The 18527-nt window shown below is 43.1% G+C and overlaps 1 protein-coding gene across 4 annotated transcripts in view; it reads left to right on the top strand.

The window, feature by feature from the left end:
- The window catches only part of RGS12 (regulator of G protein signaling 12), a 169659-nt gene extending 155765 nt beyond the window's left edge, over window positions 1–13894 (top strand). For 2 of the 4 annotated variants that reach the window (XM_073647582.1, XM_073647576.1), the window contains exon 18: window positions 12979–13894. In XM_073647582.1, the coding sequence (XP_073503683.1) occupies window positions 12979–13322 (344 nt within the window). In that variant the 3' untranslated portion in view covers window positions 13323–13894. The remainder of the gene's footprint in view (window positions 1–12978) is intronic. The other 2 variants (XM_073647590.1, XM_073647598.1) reach the window with 1 other exon arrangement.
- The last annotated feature ends 4633 nt before the right edge of the window (window positions 13895–18527 follow it).

Raw genomic sequence — 18527 nt, forward strand, 5'->3', positions numbered from 1 at the left:
GTATTGATGCATTTGTAAGGCTGCGTGCACACGATGCGTTTTTCATGCGTTTCTGCTTGCGGAATTTCCGCACCGAAAACGCATGGTAATCCGCACCCCATGGTCCCCAATGGCATTCCGCAATGTCAATGCCCATGCTGCGGATTTTTCCGCAGCCTTTCTGCAGCGCTCATAAATCCGCAGCATGTTCATTAATTTTGCGGAAGCGCCGCCATTGGCTTGCATTGAGACGCATAGAATCCGTGTCTGTACATTTGTACAAGCGGATAACATGCGTCGCGGATGGTACCCAGTTCTGGAGGAGAGGAGACTCTCATCCAGACCTGGGTACCATTGTACCTGTAAAAAAAGAATAAAATAATAAATAAAGTTTATATTCACCTGTCCGGCGGCCCCTGCAGCGCTTCTCCTTCCAGGACCTGAGATGACGTCGCGGTCATGTGACCGCAGGCTGTCTCGCGAGATGCCGGCAACCAGGAAGAAGCCAGGAAGGAGCGCGACAGCACACGCGGCGGCATCAGGGGTAAGTATAGCTTTATTTTTTACCATTCTTTTATGGTCACACTATATAAATGCATGCCGGTTGCATGGATTTATACAGTGTGACCAAGTTGTCAAGCACTTTCCAAGTGATGCTAAAATCGCCTGGAAAGTGCTTGTCAGTCCACATGCGTTAACGCATGAGAATCCGCATGTATTCTGCAGGAAAAACGCATGTACAATTCGCATGCGTTTTTTCTGGCAAGGGAGATGCAGAAATGCTGCAGAAATTTTCTCCTTCATTTCTGCATCCTGGACACATAGCCTAAAAGTCTGATCTATCAAAATATAAAATAAATTAATCCGCTCGGTAAACAGCGTAGCGAAAAAAAAATCAAAATGCCAGAAATACCGTTTTTTGGCGGCAGCAAATACCCGTTATTCTGTGGTCTGAGGCAGAAAAGCAACCCATTGATCTATGCTTGGTAAAGCACCTCCGCCTTGTTTCTTTCTTTTTAAGCCTGGGTTGCAGTACCATACATGACCTACGGACAAGTGTGGCACTATTTTACCTGGAAAAAACAGACCTTTTTAACTTTGTACAAACTTTACTTATCCATAAAGACAAACCTTCACTGAAGTTCTACTTTTCTCAAAAAGCTGAAGCTGTCAGAGGTGAAAACTACTTTAAACATAAGATTTCTCGATGGTGAGAAACCAAAACAAAAACAAATTGTGCTTCCAAGGAGATTTTCATTTAGAGAATCGCCAATTTTTGGGGGAAGTTTTTTCCATATGAAATATGAGATCAGGATGAGGATGACAACTGGTGTGATAAAATGAGCGCTGCATGAACTATATCTGGTTGTGTGTTTGGGAGTTTATCTTGTCCTAGGAGTGATAGATTAGGACAGGGAGGAAGTAAACAGTAACCTTTGATTGTTTTACAATGTCTTAAAAAAAACAAGTAGAGGAAGATTGCCCTTGAGATAAAGACCAAATGGGCCAAGTGAGAGGTCATTCATCCTGAGCCTATAGAAGACCACCTTCACATATAAACAAGCTGTCAATGAGTGAAGAACACAATGCACTGGTGAATTTAGCCATACCTGGATAAGTGTTTCCAATGAATATTTTCTAAAACAAAGTTCACAATGAAGTTAAAAAAAAAACCCTAAACAAATGCCTAAAGCAAGAGCAATGTCAAAGAGGAGTCTAAATGCAAATACAGCCTGCAGAGAGAGTGTATACTTCTGCTGACCGGTGCAGCAGGTTTGCAAGGGATGACCGAAAGAAAGAGCCCAGTGGACCCCCTTGTATTACACCAATGTAAGTGTGAACAAAGCCTAAAAAATATCTTGATGTCTTGAAATATTACCATAAACTCATTCATCCATCAGCGTGAAGTTCAGAAGTGTTTTGGCTGAAGAAAAAAAACTTCAAAAGCAGTGCTTGTGAACATAGTGTAGGACCATCCTGTAGATCTCCCTCATTATCTGTTATCCTTACAAGATTCTCAACCTGTGGACTAAGGCTATGTGCCCACGATGCAGAAATGCTCTGGATTTTTTCCTGAGCGTTTCTGCATCTCCCTGGCAGAAAAAACGCATGCGGATTATACATGCGGATTGTACATGCTTTTTTCCTGCCAGGGACAAGCGTAAGTGAAGCGTTTTGATCATGCGGGTTTGTCAAGCGCTTTCCAAGCGATTTTAGCATCACTTGGAAAGTGCTTGTCAACTTGGTCACACTATATAAATCCATGCAAACTGCATGGATTTATATAGTGTGACCCGAGAGAGTGGTAAAAATAAAAAAATAAATCTATACTTAGCTTCCGATGGCCCCCGGAGTCTTACTTCGCTCCGTCCTGGATGCCGGCAGCTCGCGGTACACTGAAGGACCTGCCGTCACATGACTATGACGTCAGCGCAGGTCCTTCAGTCCACCGTGATCTGCCGGCAAGCGAAGACAAGGAGCCCGGGGGCCATCAGAAGGTATAATATAATATTTATTTTTTATTTTATTCTTTTTTTTTACAAGTACTATGTTACCTGGGTCCGGAGGAGAGTCTCCTCTTCTCTAGACCCGGGTACAATCCTCACATTGAAACGCATGGAATCTGCATGTACAGATGCAGTGATGCGTAATCCAAGCGTTCCAATGAAAGTCAATGGCGGCGAAAACGCAGCGCTTCCAAAAAATAATTGGTAGTGCTGCGTTTTTTTTCCGCAATGATAATCCGCAGCGGAAATTTCCGCAGCATGTGCACAGCACATGCGGATTATCATTGGGGAACATGGCAGGCCTTCTACCATGCGTTTTTTAAGCGTTTCTGCAGCGTTTTTGCCGCTGCGGAAACGCTTAAACGCATCGTGGGCGCACGGCGAAATACTACCTAAGGCCCCATTACACATTAGACCAATGTTGGCCAATATCAGTGAGCTTGGCCAACAATGTTATGTGTATTGGGGTCTCCAGCTCTTCCTCTACAGTCCGATTGAGATAAGGAACCAGCATGTCTGATTTTGGACGGCCAATACTTTTGTTCTTGGTGAGATAAGTTACTGCCAGAGAAGTTGGGTACTGTATCTCTCCAAGAGTACATTAGAGCTCTGGTTGGAGTCAGGGCTCCTGTGTATGGGAGAAATGGCTGCCACCCTAAGTATTGTTTCAACAACAGCTGTCCATTGTGTATGGAGCCCCTACGTGTAGCATTAAATAATTTTAGGGGTTTAGTTCCTCCATCATTCCAATTAGAGGCACAATGTGAAACTCCTGAGCTTCAGTGCAAATTTGGTAGCAGAGTTCCCACCTTGTACATTTTTTTTTATGTGGCAGAAGAGCATTTGTCATCCATCCTCCCAGTGGATGGCCATGGAACAATGAGGTGGAATAAGATTCTACAGGTGAACAACTGGCTACGTCGATGGTGCCGTCAACAAGGATTTGGATTTCTGGATCACGGAATGAATTACCTATACGATGGACTACTTGCTAGAGATGGGGTGCACCTTACGAAGACTGGAAAACATGTATTTGGAAGTCGCCTTGCTACACTCATCAGAAAAGCTTTAAACTAGAACAATGTGGGAAGAGAAGCAAAAGGCCAGAAAAAGCCATACAGCTGACAAATACTATTGAGATCTCTGCTACTGGAAGTGGAAAGGAAGAACAAAGACAAAACAATTTAAATAATAAAAATATGGGAGGAAGAGAAACCAATCACAAACTAAAATGTTTTTATACAAATGCACAAAGCATGGGCAACAAACAAGGAGAATTGGAACTACTAATGCAGGAAAAGGAATATGATGTCATTGGAATCACTGAAACTTGGTGGGACGATACACATGATTGGAATATAAGGCTAAAAGGATACAACTTATTTGCAAGAAACAGACTTGATAAACGAGGAGGAGGTGTTGCATTGTATGTTAGAAAAGCGTATATCTGCACAGAGATTGAAGCTTCAGAGACTGGGAGTTCTGTGGAAACTGTTTGGGTAAGAATACAAGGAGAGAACAACGGAAAGGACACCATTGTAGGCATTTACTACAGGCCACCTGGGCAAGCTGAAGATATGGATGAACTCTTTATGTATCAAATGACCAAGTTCTCCAAAAAATATGACGTAGTGGTCATGGGAGATTTCAACTATCCAGACATTTGTTGGGAATCTCTCTTAAGTAAAACTAACAGGTCAAGCAAATTCTTATCCTCTCTTGCTGACAACTTTATCTTCCAAAAGGTAGGGGAGAAAACAAGGGGATCTGCTACTTTGGATCTAATCCTTATAAACAGGGAGGAAATGGTTGAGGAGGTAAAGGTGGCTGGGACCCTAGGAGGCAGCAATCATGCTATTATAGAATTTTGGATAACTAGAGGAGGAAGACATGTGAAGACTCAAACTTCAAGGTTAGATTTTAGAAAGGCAGATTTTAAGAGACTCCGAAAGAGAATAGGAGGGATCCAATGGCTGGATGTCCTTAAGGACAAAAATGTCCAGGAAGGATGGGAAATTTTTGAAAATGAGATTCTCGAAGCACAATCGTTAACAATCCCGAAAAGTAGGAAGAATGTGAAGCATTTAAGGAAACCAGGATGGATGAACACAGAACTTAAACACATGCTAAAAAGAGAGAAAGAAATGTTTATTAAATGGAAAGAGGGAGGCATATCTAAAGAAGATTATAATGCAGTCTGCAGATCCTGCAGGGCACGTATCAGGTTAGCTAAAGCTGACAATGAATTAAGGCTTGCAAGAGATGTCAAAAGCAATAAAAAAGGATTTTGGGGGTATGTCAAAAGTAAAAGAAAAGTCAAAGATGCTATAGGATTTTTACAGGATGAAAATGGAGAAATGGTAAGAGAGGATGTTGAGAAGGCCGAACTTTTTAATTCCTATTTTGCATCTGTTTTCTCTCAGAAAGAAAATGTAACATCAACTGATCTTCACTGTCCTTTTAAAGGAATAGAGGAATCCAAGTTATCTGTAAACAGAAAGATTGTGAGGGAATATTTAGCTAACATAAATGAGTTCAAGTCACCAGGTCCAGATGAATTACACCCCAGAGTACTGAAGGAGATCGTAGAAGAAATTTTAGAACCACTCTCCATAATCTTTGAAAATTCTTGGAGAACAGGAGAAGTCCCAGAAGACTGGAGAAGAGCAAATGTTGTTCCTATCTTCAAAAAGGGGAAGAAGGTGGACCCAGGGAACTATAGGCCGGTGAGTCTGACTTCTATACCAGGAAAGATCTTTGAACAAATTATTAAACAACATGTATGTAAGTACATGGATAAGAATGAAGTGATTAACCAGAGTCAGCATGGGTTTGTAACTAACAAGTCATGTCAGACTAACTTAATTTCCTTCTATGACAGAATCACTGACTGGGTGGATCAGGGAAATGCTGTAGATATAGTATATCTTGACTTCAGCAAAGCATTTGACAAAGTATCTCACATCATCCTTATTGAAAAAATGACCAAGTATGCAATGGACCAGGCAACTGTTAGGTGGATTCATAACTGGCTTAGTGATCGGACTCAAAGGGTGGTTGTAAATGGCTTCACATCCAGCTGGATGAATGTCTCAAGTGGGTACCACAGGGCTCCGTCCTGGGACCTGTATTGTTCAACATCTTTATCAATGATTTAGATGAACTAATTGAGGGTAAACTGATTAAATTTGCTGATGACACAAAGCTAGGAGGGATAGCTAATACTAGAGAAGAGAGAGAGAGGATTCAAAAAGACCTAAATAAACTGGAGCAGTGGGCAGCAACCAACAGAATGGTTTTTAACAGGGAAAAATGCAAAGTACTACATCTGGGCAATAAAAATGAAAAAAGCATATACAGAATGGGAGGAATAGAGCTAAGCAACAGTACATGTGAAAAAGACTTAGGTATACTAATAGATCATAGACTGAACATGAGTCAACAGTGTGATGCAGCAGCAAAAAAGGCAAATACAATTCTGGGATGTATTAACAGAAGCATACAGTCTAGATCACGTGAAGTCATTATCGGTCTTTACTCCTCTTTGGTCAGACCTCATCTGGAATACTGTGTACAGTTTTGGGCACCACATTTTAAAAAAGACATAGACAAACTGGAGCAAGTTCAGAGAAGAGCGACCAGAATGGTGACTGGTCTGCAAACCATGTCCTATGAGGAACGGTTGCAGGATTTGGGAATGTTTAGCTTGCAAAAAAGAAGACTGAGAGGAGACTTAATAGCTGTCTACAAATATGTCAAGGGCTGTCACATTGTAGAAGGATCATCTTTATTCTCATTTGCACAAGGAAAGACTAGAAGCAATGGGATGAAACTAAATGGGAGGAGACACCGATTAGATATTAGAAAAAACTTTTTGACAGTTAGGGTGATTAATGAGAGGAACAGGCTGCCACGAGAGGTGGTGAGTTCCCCTTCAATGGACGTCTTCAAACAGAGGCTGGACAGACATCTGTCTGAGATGATCTAGTGAATCCTGCTTTGAGCAGGGGGTTGGACCAGATGACCCAGGAGGTCCCTTCCAACTCTACCATTCTATGATTCTATGATTCTATGATTGTCCTTCCATCAAGCACCAGACCTGGTGTGACTGGTACATCCACACACCCTTTAGCTATGTGTCTGCTCTTGCTTCATCTCTGAAGTTCTAGAAGTCAACAGACCCTCAATGTTGTGGACATTTCATTGGGTGTAAATGATGAGAACAAGCTCTAAATGCACAACAATAACAATAAGACCAACCTCAAGGGCCACAGTTGTGCTGCTTTTTTTGTGACTCAACAGTGCTATTCCAAGAAACTTTGATTCCATTTTCAGATTGATTCTACTATGGGTATGCAACATAGAATGTTAGTCGGAGGGGACCTCCAGGGTCATTGGGTCCAACCCCCTGCTCAATGCAGGATTCACTAACCCATCTCAGACAGATGTCTGTCCAGCCTCTGTCCTACACGAGAAAAAGTGTAGAACGCAATCAAAAAATGTTTCAACAAGGAGAGTGGCCTTATCCACTGCCTGACCCCTCCTGCACCAGTTAAGTTCTGTAGGAAAAAAGAATTGGGCATGCTCAAATTGAAGCACACGGTAGTTTTTTTTTCTTGACCTCTGTCACTGAAGCACCATTGGGAGGTCCACGTTCGTATTTAAAGGTGGTGTACCAAGTTTGGGAGTTATTCCCGATCCATATGAGAGAACTTCCTGATCGTTAGGGGTCCAACTGTTTGAACAATATTAGATCCCAAGAACAATGGTTTGCAGAGTACATCTGAATGGAGCGGTGGTCAAGCATGTGAACCTCTGCTCTATTGTGATGGGGCTCGTGGATTGCACCTCCAGTGATCGGGAAGTTATCCTTTAACTTGTCACAACCCCTGTAAGGTGCACAAATACAGAAGTGTAGAGTTTCTGAACTGACCAGCCAGCTGATGTGTATAAGGCTATGCCCACTCTCCTCTGATGGCAAAGGTCAAGCAAAAAGATTGGCAAATTGGATTCTTTGGGCTCATGCGGATCAGATGTGTTTGTATGATTTTAGATCGGATAGCACACGGAAAATACACTGACCCATGTTTTTCAATAGGGCTGTTCAGATGAATTATTCTTCTCTTGGTCCGTCTGAGAATAAAAAAAAAAATCACAGCATACTCTTTCTTCCTAGTCTCAGATGAGACAACCATTCAAGTCTATGGCTTGAATAAAAAAAAATATTGGATCCCACACAGAACATTGGTGGGTCATCCAATTGTTCTGGATATATTTCTGTTATAAACTTAGGAAACTGTATTCGATCATGTACATTTTTAATATAGATGGAAACATATTGCACATGGACATCACAAAGACGGAAAAAACAGACACATGGATGGAACATGGATGAAAATAAGAATCGTCCCGAGTTTTCTGGATGAAACTTGAATGATTTTTCATACGCTTGTCTGCTGGGGCCCTTAAGTACAATAATCAGGCTCCAAGAAAGCGTGGACATATAGTGGTCGGGAGGAATAGAAGTTAGCCAAGCTGATTGTGCATGTGTGTGAAGAATTTGGGGAAAAAAAAAAGCTGTCGGCCAATAGCTATTGAAGATGTATGAGCACCTTTTAGATTGTCAGACATCGTTGACTTTTCGCCCATGTGTATGGCCACCTAAACTTCTGACAAAGGTTAGTTCAGCTTTTTGGCTATTGATGATGCTCTATTTGCCTCCATTGTTTCACTTCCTGAACACTGGAGATCCTACACTGTCCTCCAGTAGACTGCTAGGATAGTCAGATGGCCATAACACGGCAACATTTCAAGGGACACATTATGGCGCTGAATTAATCCTTAAATCCCCATTGAGCTTTGCATATATCCAAGGAGAACCATCTAAAGTCAGTCACAGTAGTAGCGTCAATGATTGTCGAATGCAGCATGGTGAAGAAAAACTTACCTGTGTAAAAAAAAAAAAAAATAAAAAAAATCCCAAATTTTGCCAGGTTTTCTCTGGTATTGGTCATGAAGATGAAAGAGTGTGACCAACAAATGGGCTAAACCCAGGACAAGCAATGCAAATCAGCAGTTATGGCTACCACTTCTATGACTAGATAATAAATTCCCTGCATTTTCCTAATATATCATAAAGTTCTCCTAAACTAATGCTTGTGTTTGAGGTACCATATGCTTTTTGGACCTCATTGAGATGAATGCCTTGCCCCGATGTGTAACTATTTAGATACCAGATGTAACCAGGGCCTCTGGCACTGTAAACTTGGGTCAGTAGAAGTCCAGGTTTTGCACCTAAAATATAGACTGTTAACACAAAATACACCCTTCTGAATTACGGCCCTAAAGTGGATCTGTTTCCCGACTTCACAATGCAAACTGAATAAGTTATTAAAGTGAATCTGTCTGCTTGTTTTTGCCACCCGATCTGAAAGCGGCATGATGTTCAAATAGTGACTGATTCCAGTAATGTATTATTTACTGGGCTAGTTGCTGTAGTTTTGATAAAATCACTGTTTTATCAGCAAGAGATTATCACTAGAAGACTAGTAAACCTGCTTCTGTGTAACCCCGCCCCCACCACTGATTGGCAGCTTTCTGCCTATGCACAGTGTACATAGCTGTCAATAAGTGGTTTGGTGGGGGTTATACAGAGCTCAGCTTTCAGAGAATTGCTAGATCAGTAGATAAAGTAGCGATTCTATCAAACCTACAGCGATCAGCCTAGTGACTGATACATCACTGGGTCTTTGCCCCAATATAATGTTTCTTTGATGGACGAGCAAAAACTTGGTGACAGATCCCTTTACCCAGATCTCCTAGAATAGTTGTACAATCTATTTTTAAAGTTTAAACTCAATATCCATTCAGCCAGCTAGCCTGATTGACTGCTCCTCAGTGTCCCTCCTCCCTGTTGCGATCTCACACTGCTTAGTACATGCTGCAGCTGTCAGGCTGGGTGGGAGGAAACTGAATATAGTATTGACACATGAGCTCTCACTCGATAGCTGGATTAATAAAATGGTAATTTTTATATCGGGATTAAACAGCTATTCTGACATAGATTTTTTAAAGCAAGTACACCAGCCTCCTAAAGTCTATTTAGAATTGTATCCAGTTTTTATTGAGAAATTACTATAAAAAAAAGGTTTCCCAATGATAACTTTTATGACCTGGTTACGGAATAGCTGATAAATGTTTGATCTCTGTATGTCCCACAACAGGGAACCCCACAATACATAGAAAAGGGGCCCCATTTCTCCTCACAGCATTCGGGAATAAATGGAGCGGATGGGTTTCTGGATTGTCTCTGGGATTGAGTGAGTTGAGCTTGAATTTAATGGCAACATTCATGAAGGACTAGGTCTCTCCATTTAACCCCCCCAACATTGAGGAAGAATAGGGAATCGACACCCCTCCCCCATCCACCTTCTAGTGATCTTAATCCCAGATGTGATAAATGGTTTCCTGATCCATGATCTGTGACCTTCTCTGACCGAGCAGCTTCTCCTTGATGTGATGCAGATCTGTCATATGGGGCATGAACAGCTTTAGTGTTACAGCACCTGGCAACAATTGTAAAAATCCAATATGGGGGATAGCTTTCGGCATTTGTCATGCTCATCACGAAAAAGGCACAGATGGGCGTCAGAAAATGGTCTAGATCAGGGGTGGGCAATTCATTTTCCTGAGGGGCCACATGAGAGACAGTGACAGTTGTGGAGGGCCGATCCAATAGGCTGAAATTAATTTTGCTCAATATTAATATCAAAATATTAATTACAATTAATATTAATATAATAATATCACTTAATATTGAGCAGAATAAAGTATGCTGACATCCCCCTATATACCATTTGAACCCCAATACAGCCCATGCTATATACCGTATGGGCCTCACACATCCTCCCCACGTCTGGCATGAGCGCCCCACAGCCTCCCCACGTCTGGCATGAGCGCCCCACAGCCTCCCCACTTCCGGCATGAGCGCCCCACAGCCTCCCCACTTCCGGCATGAGCGCCCCACAGCCTCCCCACGTCTGGCAGGAGAACCCTACAGCCTCCCCACGTCTGGCATGAGCGCCCCACAGCCTCCCCATGTCCGGCAGGAGAGCCCCACAGCCTGCCCACGTCCGGCAGGAGAGCCACACAGCCTCCCCATGACCAGCCAAACATCCCATACACATGGAAAAAAAAAAAAACACATTCACCTCACTCCCGTTCCCCCGGCGCTGTGCCTCTGCTCCTGACTGTCTCCAATGCGCTGACGAGATGAAATGACGTCATCGCGTCAGCAACTATTAATGCTGTCAGCGGCTCAGTGCGGTTCGGATGAAGACAGCGGTAACATCGAGTGGGCGGGCACGGTGTGGTTTGTGGGCCACTGTTTCATACCTTCGGGTGTCTCGGTCCGAGGGGCCGAACTGGAGCCGTCAGAGGGCCGGATATGGCCCCGCAGGCCGCACTTTGCCCAGGTCTGGTCTAGATGGTCATTTTCTGCTTCTAAAATCTGTACCGTATGTCTAGCTTTAAGTGACAGGTAGGAAGTGCTGTGACTCATTTACCACTATAGATTATATATAATATTGCCCACGGTGATAAAAAATAAGTAATTCAAGCAATAAGAAGGATCCGTTTGGTGCTCATTAAACATTGAATAAAGACTTTTTTTCTAACAATTGTGAACTATTTCTGGCTGACAGAATCCAGTTATTGTTCAGGTCTGCGGGCAGCTGCCCAAATTGCATTTAGCTTACCTGGAGTTTTTCCCAGGACTTTATTCTCTAAGGCTGAAAACATTGGGTATTGAATGCCAAGCCGTGCCACAGACAACGTTGTGCCAATTTACAACATGGCTTTATGCATACACATAACAATCCCTTAACAGGCAACCATGACACATTGCCAATTATAAATAAGACCGAATGCGTCTAAATTGTGAATTGGGTAACCAAACACGTTTCTTGCATAATCAGCAGTCACCTTGAAGAGAATTTGGAAGCACGATTATTTTTTTTTGCAATATGTGTATTATATTGTATTTTAGTGTGAAATTATATTTTTCTACTACTTGGACAAACCCTTTACAAATACTATATACCCCCATTTAAAATAAATTCTGCCTGTACTCCCCTCCAGTGCCGGCGCTGTCCAGCAATGTTGGAGCCGGCGCTGTTTCAGTAATGTCAGCGCCGGAACTCACATGACATTGGCTGTAGGCTTCATAAGGTATAACAATCGGCAGCCGCTAATGGTCGCTTTACTCTCGCTTTCTTCAGACAAAACTGTTACCTGGAGAAAGTCAGAACTGCTGCTCTCTCTCACTTCCTCCAGCTATCAATTTTGTCCAAAGAAAGTGAGAGTGAAGTGGCTGCTGGGCTCACATGACATAAAAAGGTCACGCGATCTCCGGGAGATCTGACGCTGATATCACTGGAACGATGCCAGAGGTGAGTACAGGTTGTTTATATTTTATACGGGGGGTGGGGAGGGAATATAGTAATTGAGATAAGGTGGTCTGAGTACTGGACAACTTCTTTAGGGATTTAAAGGAAAATGTCATGAAATTTTGTAATAATGTTGTATTCTGATAGATTCCATAGTCATGTGGTTTATCCTATCAATATCCTTACCCAAAGTTTTGTTTCTAAGCTAGTCCTCCTTTCATATATATACCATTTTCGAGTTCTCCCTTGGGACTGATATAGGGGCATTCTCTGATTTTTTTCCAACATGTTGCGTCTTTAGAGAATGAATTAGTGGACACTTCTAATACAGGCCATTCGCAAGAACAAGAGAGGATTTCTGGAAATGGGGTCTGGCCGCTAGTCTTACGTTCTTTGGATCCACCAGAGAAATTAAGTTGGTAGTAGAAAGGAATTCGCTTCAAGTAGTGCTGACTTCTGCAACATTGGGGTCCATTACTGTGTTAGGACTTGCATATACTACTCAAGTACTCTTTTGGGCAAGTCGACAGGACATTAGATTAATATCCAATAGAAAATAATAGGATCTGACAACTTTACAATCTGTCATTTTTCAAAAAGAATTTTTCATTTTTTTTAATCATACAGCTAGGGTGGCCGAGGTGAGACAACACTACATTAAGTTGTGTTAGCAAGACCTTCTTATTGCTGCATGCTGGACTTTCCTGAGACCACCATGTTGCAGTTGTTGTATGTCCCATTGCTCTGAAATATTAGCATGCAATCAATTATTCAGCATTTTTCTTGCAGACCTGGACTTCTAAGTTCATATCCGCCTGGAGAAATGTTTCCATGTTCTTGTCAAGGTTTCTTCTAAAAATAATTATGGCTTTGTATAAGGCACTGGTATAAAAAAAAAATCCTTAACATAAAGGACATCCCTACTTTCTAGCTGTACATGAGAATCTCAGATTTTACTTGGACCGGATAACAAATTAATTTTCAAACGCAAACTCAAAAATTATGAACACTTATCAACACTGTTTCTATTTTTTTCTCCCTCTCAGGTCACAAGGACAGAAAGAAAAAGCTATCTAGAAGCACGGAGAGTTTTTGGGAGCATTCACCAGACATAAAGGACAAACCCATCATCAGATGCAACAGTTCGGTTCATCGCCCCCAAGCCGGTAGAGTCATCGATGTGGATGAAGTCAAACACACCCCGAAAAAACACAACTCTCGGGAAGACATGGGAAATCTGAGCTTTGAGGGATACATTTCTGAACTAAAATCTTGCAAGGGACGAACGAGGACAGGGGTGTGCAGAACATCTGACCTCCCACCGATGGTCACCGCTAAGACTGAGAGAAGCAAAGATTCGGACACAAAATATAAAGCTACTTTTGTGTGAAAATGGCACCCATGCCTATCTAGAGGTTGGCCACATCTAGTGCAGAGGTAGTAGCCCCTACTTTGCCGTGGTTTCTGAGGGACCCCAAGATCCCTATGCCACAAAGAAAGACATTAGTATTATAAATGGCACATTAGTTAGGGGTCATGTAACAGATTTGGCAATGGCAAAATCGGCTACGTCCCTGGAAGAGACACTGCCATAAGAATGGACAGATCTTTCTTTTTTTTCCAAGCCAGAAAGGTCCCCGACTATGAAACTCTTGAAATCTATTATGAAATCTATGAAATCTATTGTCTTTATCCATGGATGTTTGTGTTTGCTATTTATTTAGCCAATTGTTTTTTCAGAGATTCACATGGATGGACATCAGCTTTTACTCTCTTAAGCCCCCTTCACACGTCCGTTTAAAACCGATACCGTCAAAACTAGTACCGATGTCATCAACGTTTTGGATCAGTGTGTCATCCGTGTTTTTTCCGTATGGATAAAGAAAGAGTGACATTACAAAACTTCTCCTATACTTTACAATGTCCATTTTTTTCTGGCAGCAAAGATGACAAGGGCCAATAAAAGTCTATGGGTCCATGAAAAACACATACAGCACACGGATGCCATCCGTGTGCTGTACGTGTTTTTCATGGACCCATAGACTTCTATTGGCCCTGGTCATCTTTGCTGCCAGAAAAAAAAGGACATGTCTCCTTGTAGTCCATACAGACACGCAGTCCATGTGAAAATATAGACGTGAAGATGACCATAGGTTATAATAGGTACATGTGGTATCCGTGAAAAAAACGGATGCCACATTTACCGGAAACACAGACATGTGAAGAGGGCCCCAAGCACATTAGACTGTCGGCTGAACCCTGGACAACCTATTGTTGGGGGAAATTACGATCCAGCATGTCCGATTTTGGACTGCCAATCAATAGTCTCATAGAGAACATAAGAGTGCTCAGCTGAACAAGCGCTCCTGTCTGTGGGAGAGCCGGCCGAGATGGCTGCCGGCCAAATGATGGTTCGGCCGATAGCCATCTGGTGAGTATGGCGGGCTTTATGGATGGTTCCTATATTTTAGTATTGGAAGGATTCAATGGTCTACCAGTTTCATCTTTGTCATAATCAAATGAAAAACTCTTCATAAATGAATATTCTCCTCCAAGTTCACATCCTTGTGTAGTACCTATCTATATGGCGCGGTATTGAGTGTAGATTTTCCACTCACTTTAATGAGGAAGAGGGTGTCCATCTTGAACTGGAAAGGTTCCTACAATATAAACTGATCACAAGGTGTTTGGTTCTCCTGCAGCGCCACCACAGGGGAAATGAAGCATTACACAATTCTTTTGGAATCCATGTGTTATCTGTGTGATGCATGGACACGTCGGGTCCTCCAGGGAGACATTCTGTCCTCTACTCTGGTTAGTAGATGAGGGTCGTGAATGGGTGACACACTTCTTCTGACTCATGGTTAATCAATAGGCAGAAGAGAAAAGCTCTAAAAAAAAATGCCCTGGATTGATTTCATTTGGGAAAATGCCTACGTAAAAATTTCAATAAATGCAGAATTTTAATCTGTTCAGTTCAGTATTGCACTGATAAAGCTATCGGTTGGACGTTCATTCAGCAGACGGCCATCTCTCCCAACCTCCCCATACACAGGGACGCTAGGCTCGTATGGTTTCAGTGGGGAGAGGAAAAAGCCGGCACCAAATTCCCCTGAAAACAAAAGGATCTGCTGTTGAAATGTCAACGATCAGATCCTTCTCTCCCCAGCCATCATCTGTCGGGGGAAATTCAAGAGACCTCCATCCACATCAGATGGTTTTCCATTTCTGTCAAAATTCACAGGTTCAAACTTTTATTAATTGCATAGGGGCCTTAAAACCCTAAAAACTTAGATCAGATTATGGACTAGTGGAAAATGTTGGCAATGTACGTAGCGATGAGCTATTTATCTACATCTACGCCATGTAATGGTATAAAGTGGGATGTCTATATTTTATGCACAATGCTCTAAGGAGATGAATGCACTTTCCATCTTGTCACTGTTCCGTATTGTCATTATGAAAATTGTCTTTTGCATTTCATAAAAACATAAAATCTTTTATCCAAGACATTCGCAACGATAACAACCCGCCCGGGGGGGTAAGTCACTTAAATTATTCCGTGCTGTAATTTAGCTGCTTCTGTCAGGTTTGGGATGTTGTCATGATGCTGTCGCTAAAAATTCAATTGTATGTGAAAATAAAGATATTTTTATATGATATAAACTGTTCCCGTTGGCGTTTTGAGGATTGACATAAGACATGGAATTGAGATACTGGAGGAGCTTTACCCTCTGGAGCCACCTAGAAGACTTCAGGCTGGGCCATACCATCCATGTTTCTTGCAGATTTGTAACTATTGTGACCACAATGCCACGTGCCACGACATTCGTAGTAATTGGAATTATTATTTATTTATATAGCGCCATTGATTCCATGGTGCTGTACATAAGAAGGGGTTACATACCAAATACAGATATCACTTACAGTAAACAAACTAACAATGACTGGTACAGAGGGAAGAGAACCCTGTCCTTGTGGGCTCACATTCTACAGGAATGGGGCGGAGACAGTAAGTTGAGGGGTTGCAGTAGCTCCGGTGTTGTTGGGGGTGGCAGCAGGCAAGGTCATGGCAGGCTGTAAGCTTGTTTGAAGAGATGGGTTTTCAGGTTCCGTCTGAAGGATTCAGGTGTGGTGGATAATCAGACGTGTTGAGGCACAGAATTCCATAGGACGGGGGATATTCGGGAGAAATCTTGGAGGCGATTGCGTGAGGAACGAATAAGTGTGGAGGAGAGAAGGAGGTCTTGGGAGGACTGGAGATTGTGTGAGGGAATATATCGGGAGATTAGTTCAGAGATATACGGAGGAGAGAGGTTATGGATGGCTTTGTAGGTCAGTGTTAGTAGTTTGAACTGGATACGCTGGGGGAATGGGAGCCAGTGAAGGGATTTGCAAAGGGGGGTAGCAGAGGAGTAGCGAGGCGAGAGATGGACCAGTCGCGCAGCAGAGTTAAGGATGGACTGGAGGGGTGCGAGAGTGTTAGCAGGTAGGCCACAGAGGAGGATGTTGCAGTAGTCAAGGCGGGAGATGATGAGGGCATGCACAAGCAGTTTAGTAGATTGAGGGTTGAGGAAAGGATGGATTCTGGAAATATTTTTGAGCTGGAGGCGACAGGAGGTGGCGAGAGCTTGGATGTGGGGTTTGAAGGACAGGGCAGAGTCAATGGTTACTCCGAGGCAGCGGATTGTCGGTACAGGGGAAAGAGTGACGTCATTTATTGTGATAGAAAGATCAGGTGGGAAAGATATGCGAGATAGGGAAAAGATGATGAGTTCAGATTTGTCCACATTGAGCTTGAGGAAGCGGGAGGAGAAGGAGGATATGGCTGCTAGACATGCTGGGATTCTGAACAGCAGAGAGGTGACATCTGGGCCACAGAGGTAGATCTGGGTGTCATCAGCTGGTACTGGAAGCCATGGCATTTTATGAGCTGTCCCAGGCCAAGGGTATAGATTGAGAAGAGTAGGGGTCCTAGGACAGAGCCTTTAGGGACTCCAACAGAGAGGGCGCGGGGTGAGGAGGTAGTGTGGGAGTGGGAGACGCTAAATGTGCGGTTAGAATGGTATGAGGAGATCCAAGATAGGGCAAGGTCTTTGACGCCAAAGGAAGAGAGGATTTTGGTAAGGGCAGTTTCGGCGGAATGGTGGGGGCAGAAGCTGGATTGTCGGTTGTCAAAGAGAGAGTTAGATGAGAAGTGGGAGGAAAGATCACAGTGAACGTGTTACTCAAGGAGTTTGGAGGCAAATGGGAGCAGCGATATGGGGCGATAGCTGGACAAGGCGGTTGGGTCGAGAGATGGCTTTTTGAGGATGGGCGTGATTGTGGCATGTTTGAAGGCAGCAAGAAAGGTACCAGAAGATAGTTATAGGTTGAAGAGATGGTTAGGGATGGGATGAGTGTGGGGGTGAGGTTGGGGAGGAGATAGGATGGGGTCAAGTGCACAAGTGGTGAGGGGTGATTTGGAGAGGAGTGAGGTCTCTTTCCGTGATGTTGGGAAGGGAGGTTATGGGGGTAGGGCAATGGTGTGGAAAACAAAGGCGTTGTGGTGGTCGGACAGTAAAGACTTGCCGTGTTTGGTCAATCTTGTTTTTGAAGTGTGTGGCAAATTCCTCAGCAGAGATACAGTAACAGAGGTCGGAGGGGGCTGTGGAGGGTGAATGAGAGAGTTAAGTGTTAAATAGCTGTTTGGGGTTGTAGGATAGGGAAGATATGAGGGTTGTGAAGTAGGCCTGTTTATCAGAGGTGAGTGCTGATTTGAATGCGAGTGTTTCTTGTTTGAATGCAGTGAAGTCATCTTGAGACTGTGTTTTCTTCGAACGCCGCTCCGCAACCCTGGACACTTGTCAAAGCTGTTTAGTAACGTTGTTGTGCCAGGGTTGCCTGTTGACTCATCACACTCTGCCATGCATAAGAGGGACGACTGAGTCAATAGCTTATGCGAGAGTGGGATTGTAGAAAGCAGTGGCACTGTCTGTGTCATGAAGTGAAGATATGGATGTCAGTGGTAGAATAGTCAGAGAGTGTGTGGGTGTCTAGATGTGCAAGGTTTCTGAGAGGGTGTGCTAGTCGCTGGACAGGGGTGACAGGGGAGGAGGACAGGGATGAGAAAGTGAGTAGATGGTGGTCAGAGAGGGGTAGGTGGGAGGAATGGAAGTTATTGACAATGCTATAGAGTTCTAGCATTATATACATAAATATCTTTAGGAACAGCTTCCTCTGTAACATTTGGTCTAGAATTATTTATTCTAAAATCATGGGATTGGTCAGAAACTAATTACAGTACCGTTAGTTGAGATTTCCCGTTACTCCTGAGCCAGTTGGGGAAGCGGTTTATGTAAGCCCCCCAAAGAGAGTTTTCTGGGATGGGTCTGTGGCGTTCCCAAAAGGGTCTATGGTTGGGTTGGAACTTGAGGGTCAATGGGTCAAAAATAACCAATTTTCTCTTATTTTATTCCCGCTGCTTCCCTGAGTATACGTTTTTTTTTTAATCTGCCATACAGTTCCAGAGATATTGACCTTTTTATTTATTTTGTCAATTTTTCTGGTCTTTATCAAGTGGGCATGACACACATGATCCTCTGGGGTGTGTTTT

This window comes from Phyllobates terribilis, unplaced genomic scaffold (assembly GCF_046119375.1).
Source record: "Phyllobates terribilis strain yellow unplaced genomic scaffold, ASM4611937v1 Scaffold_1__5_contigs__length_1240528914, whole genome shotgun sequence".
Lineage (NCBI taxonomy): Eukaryota > Metazoa > Chordata > Amphibia > Anura > Dendrobatidae > Phyllobates > Phyllobates terribilis.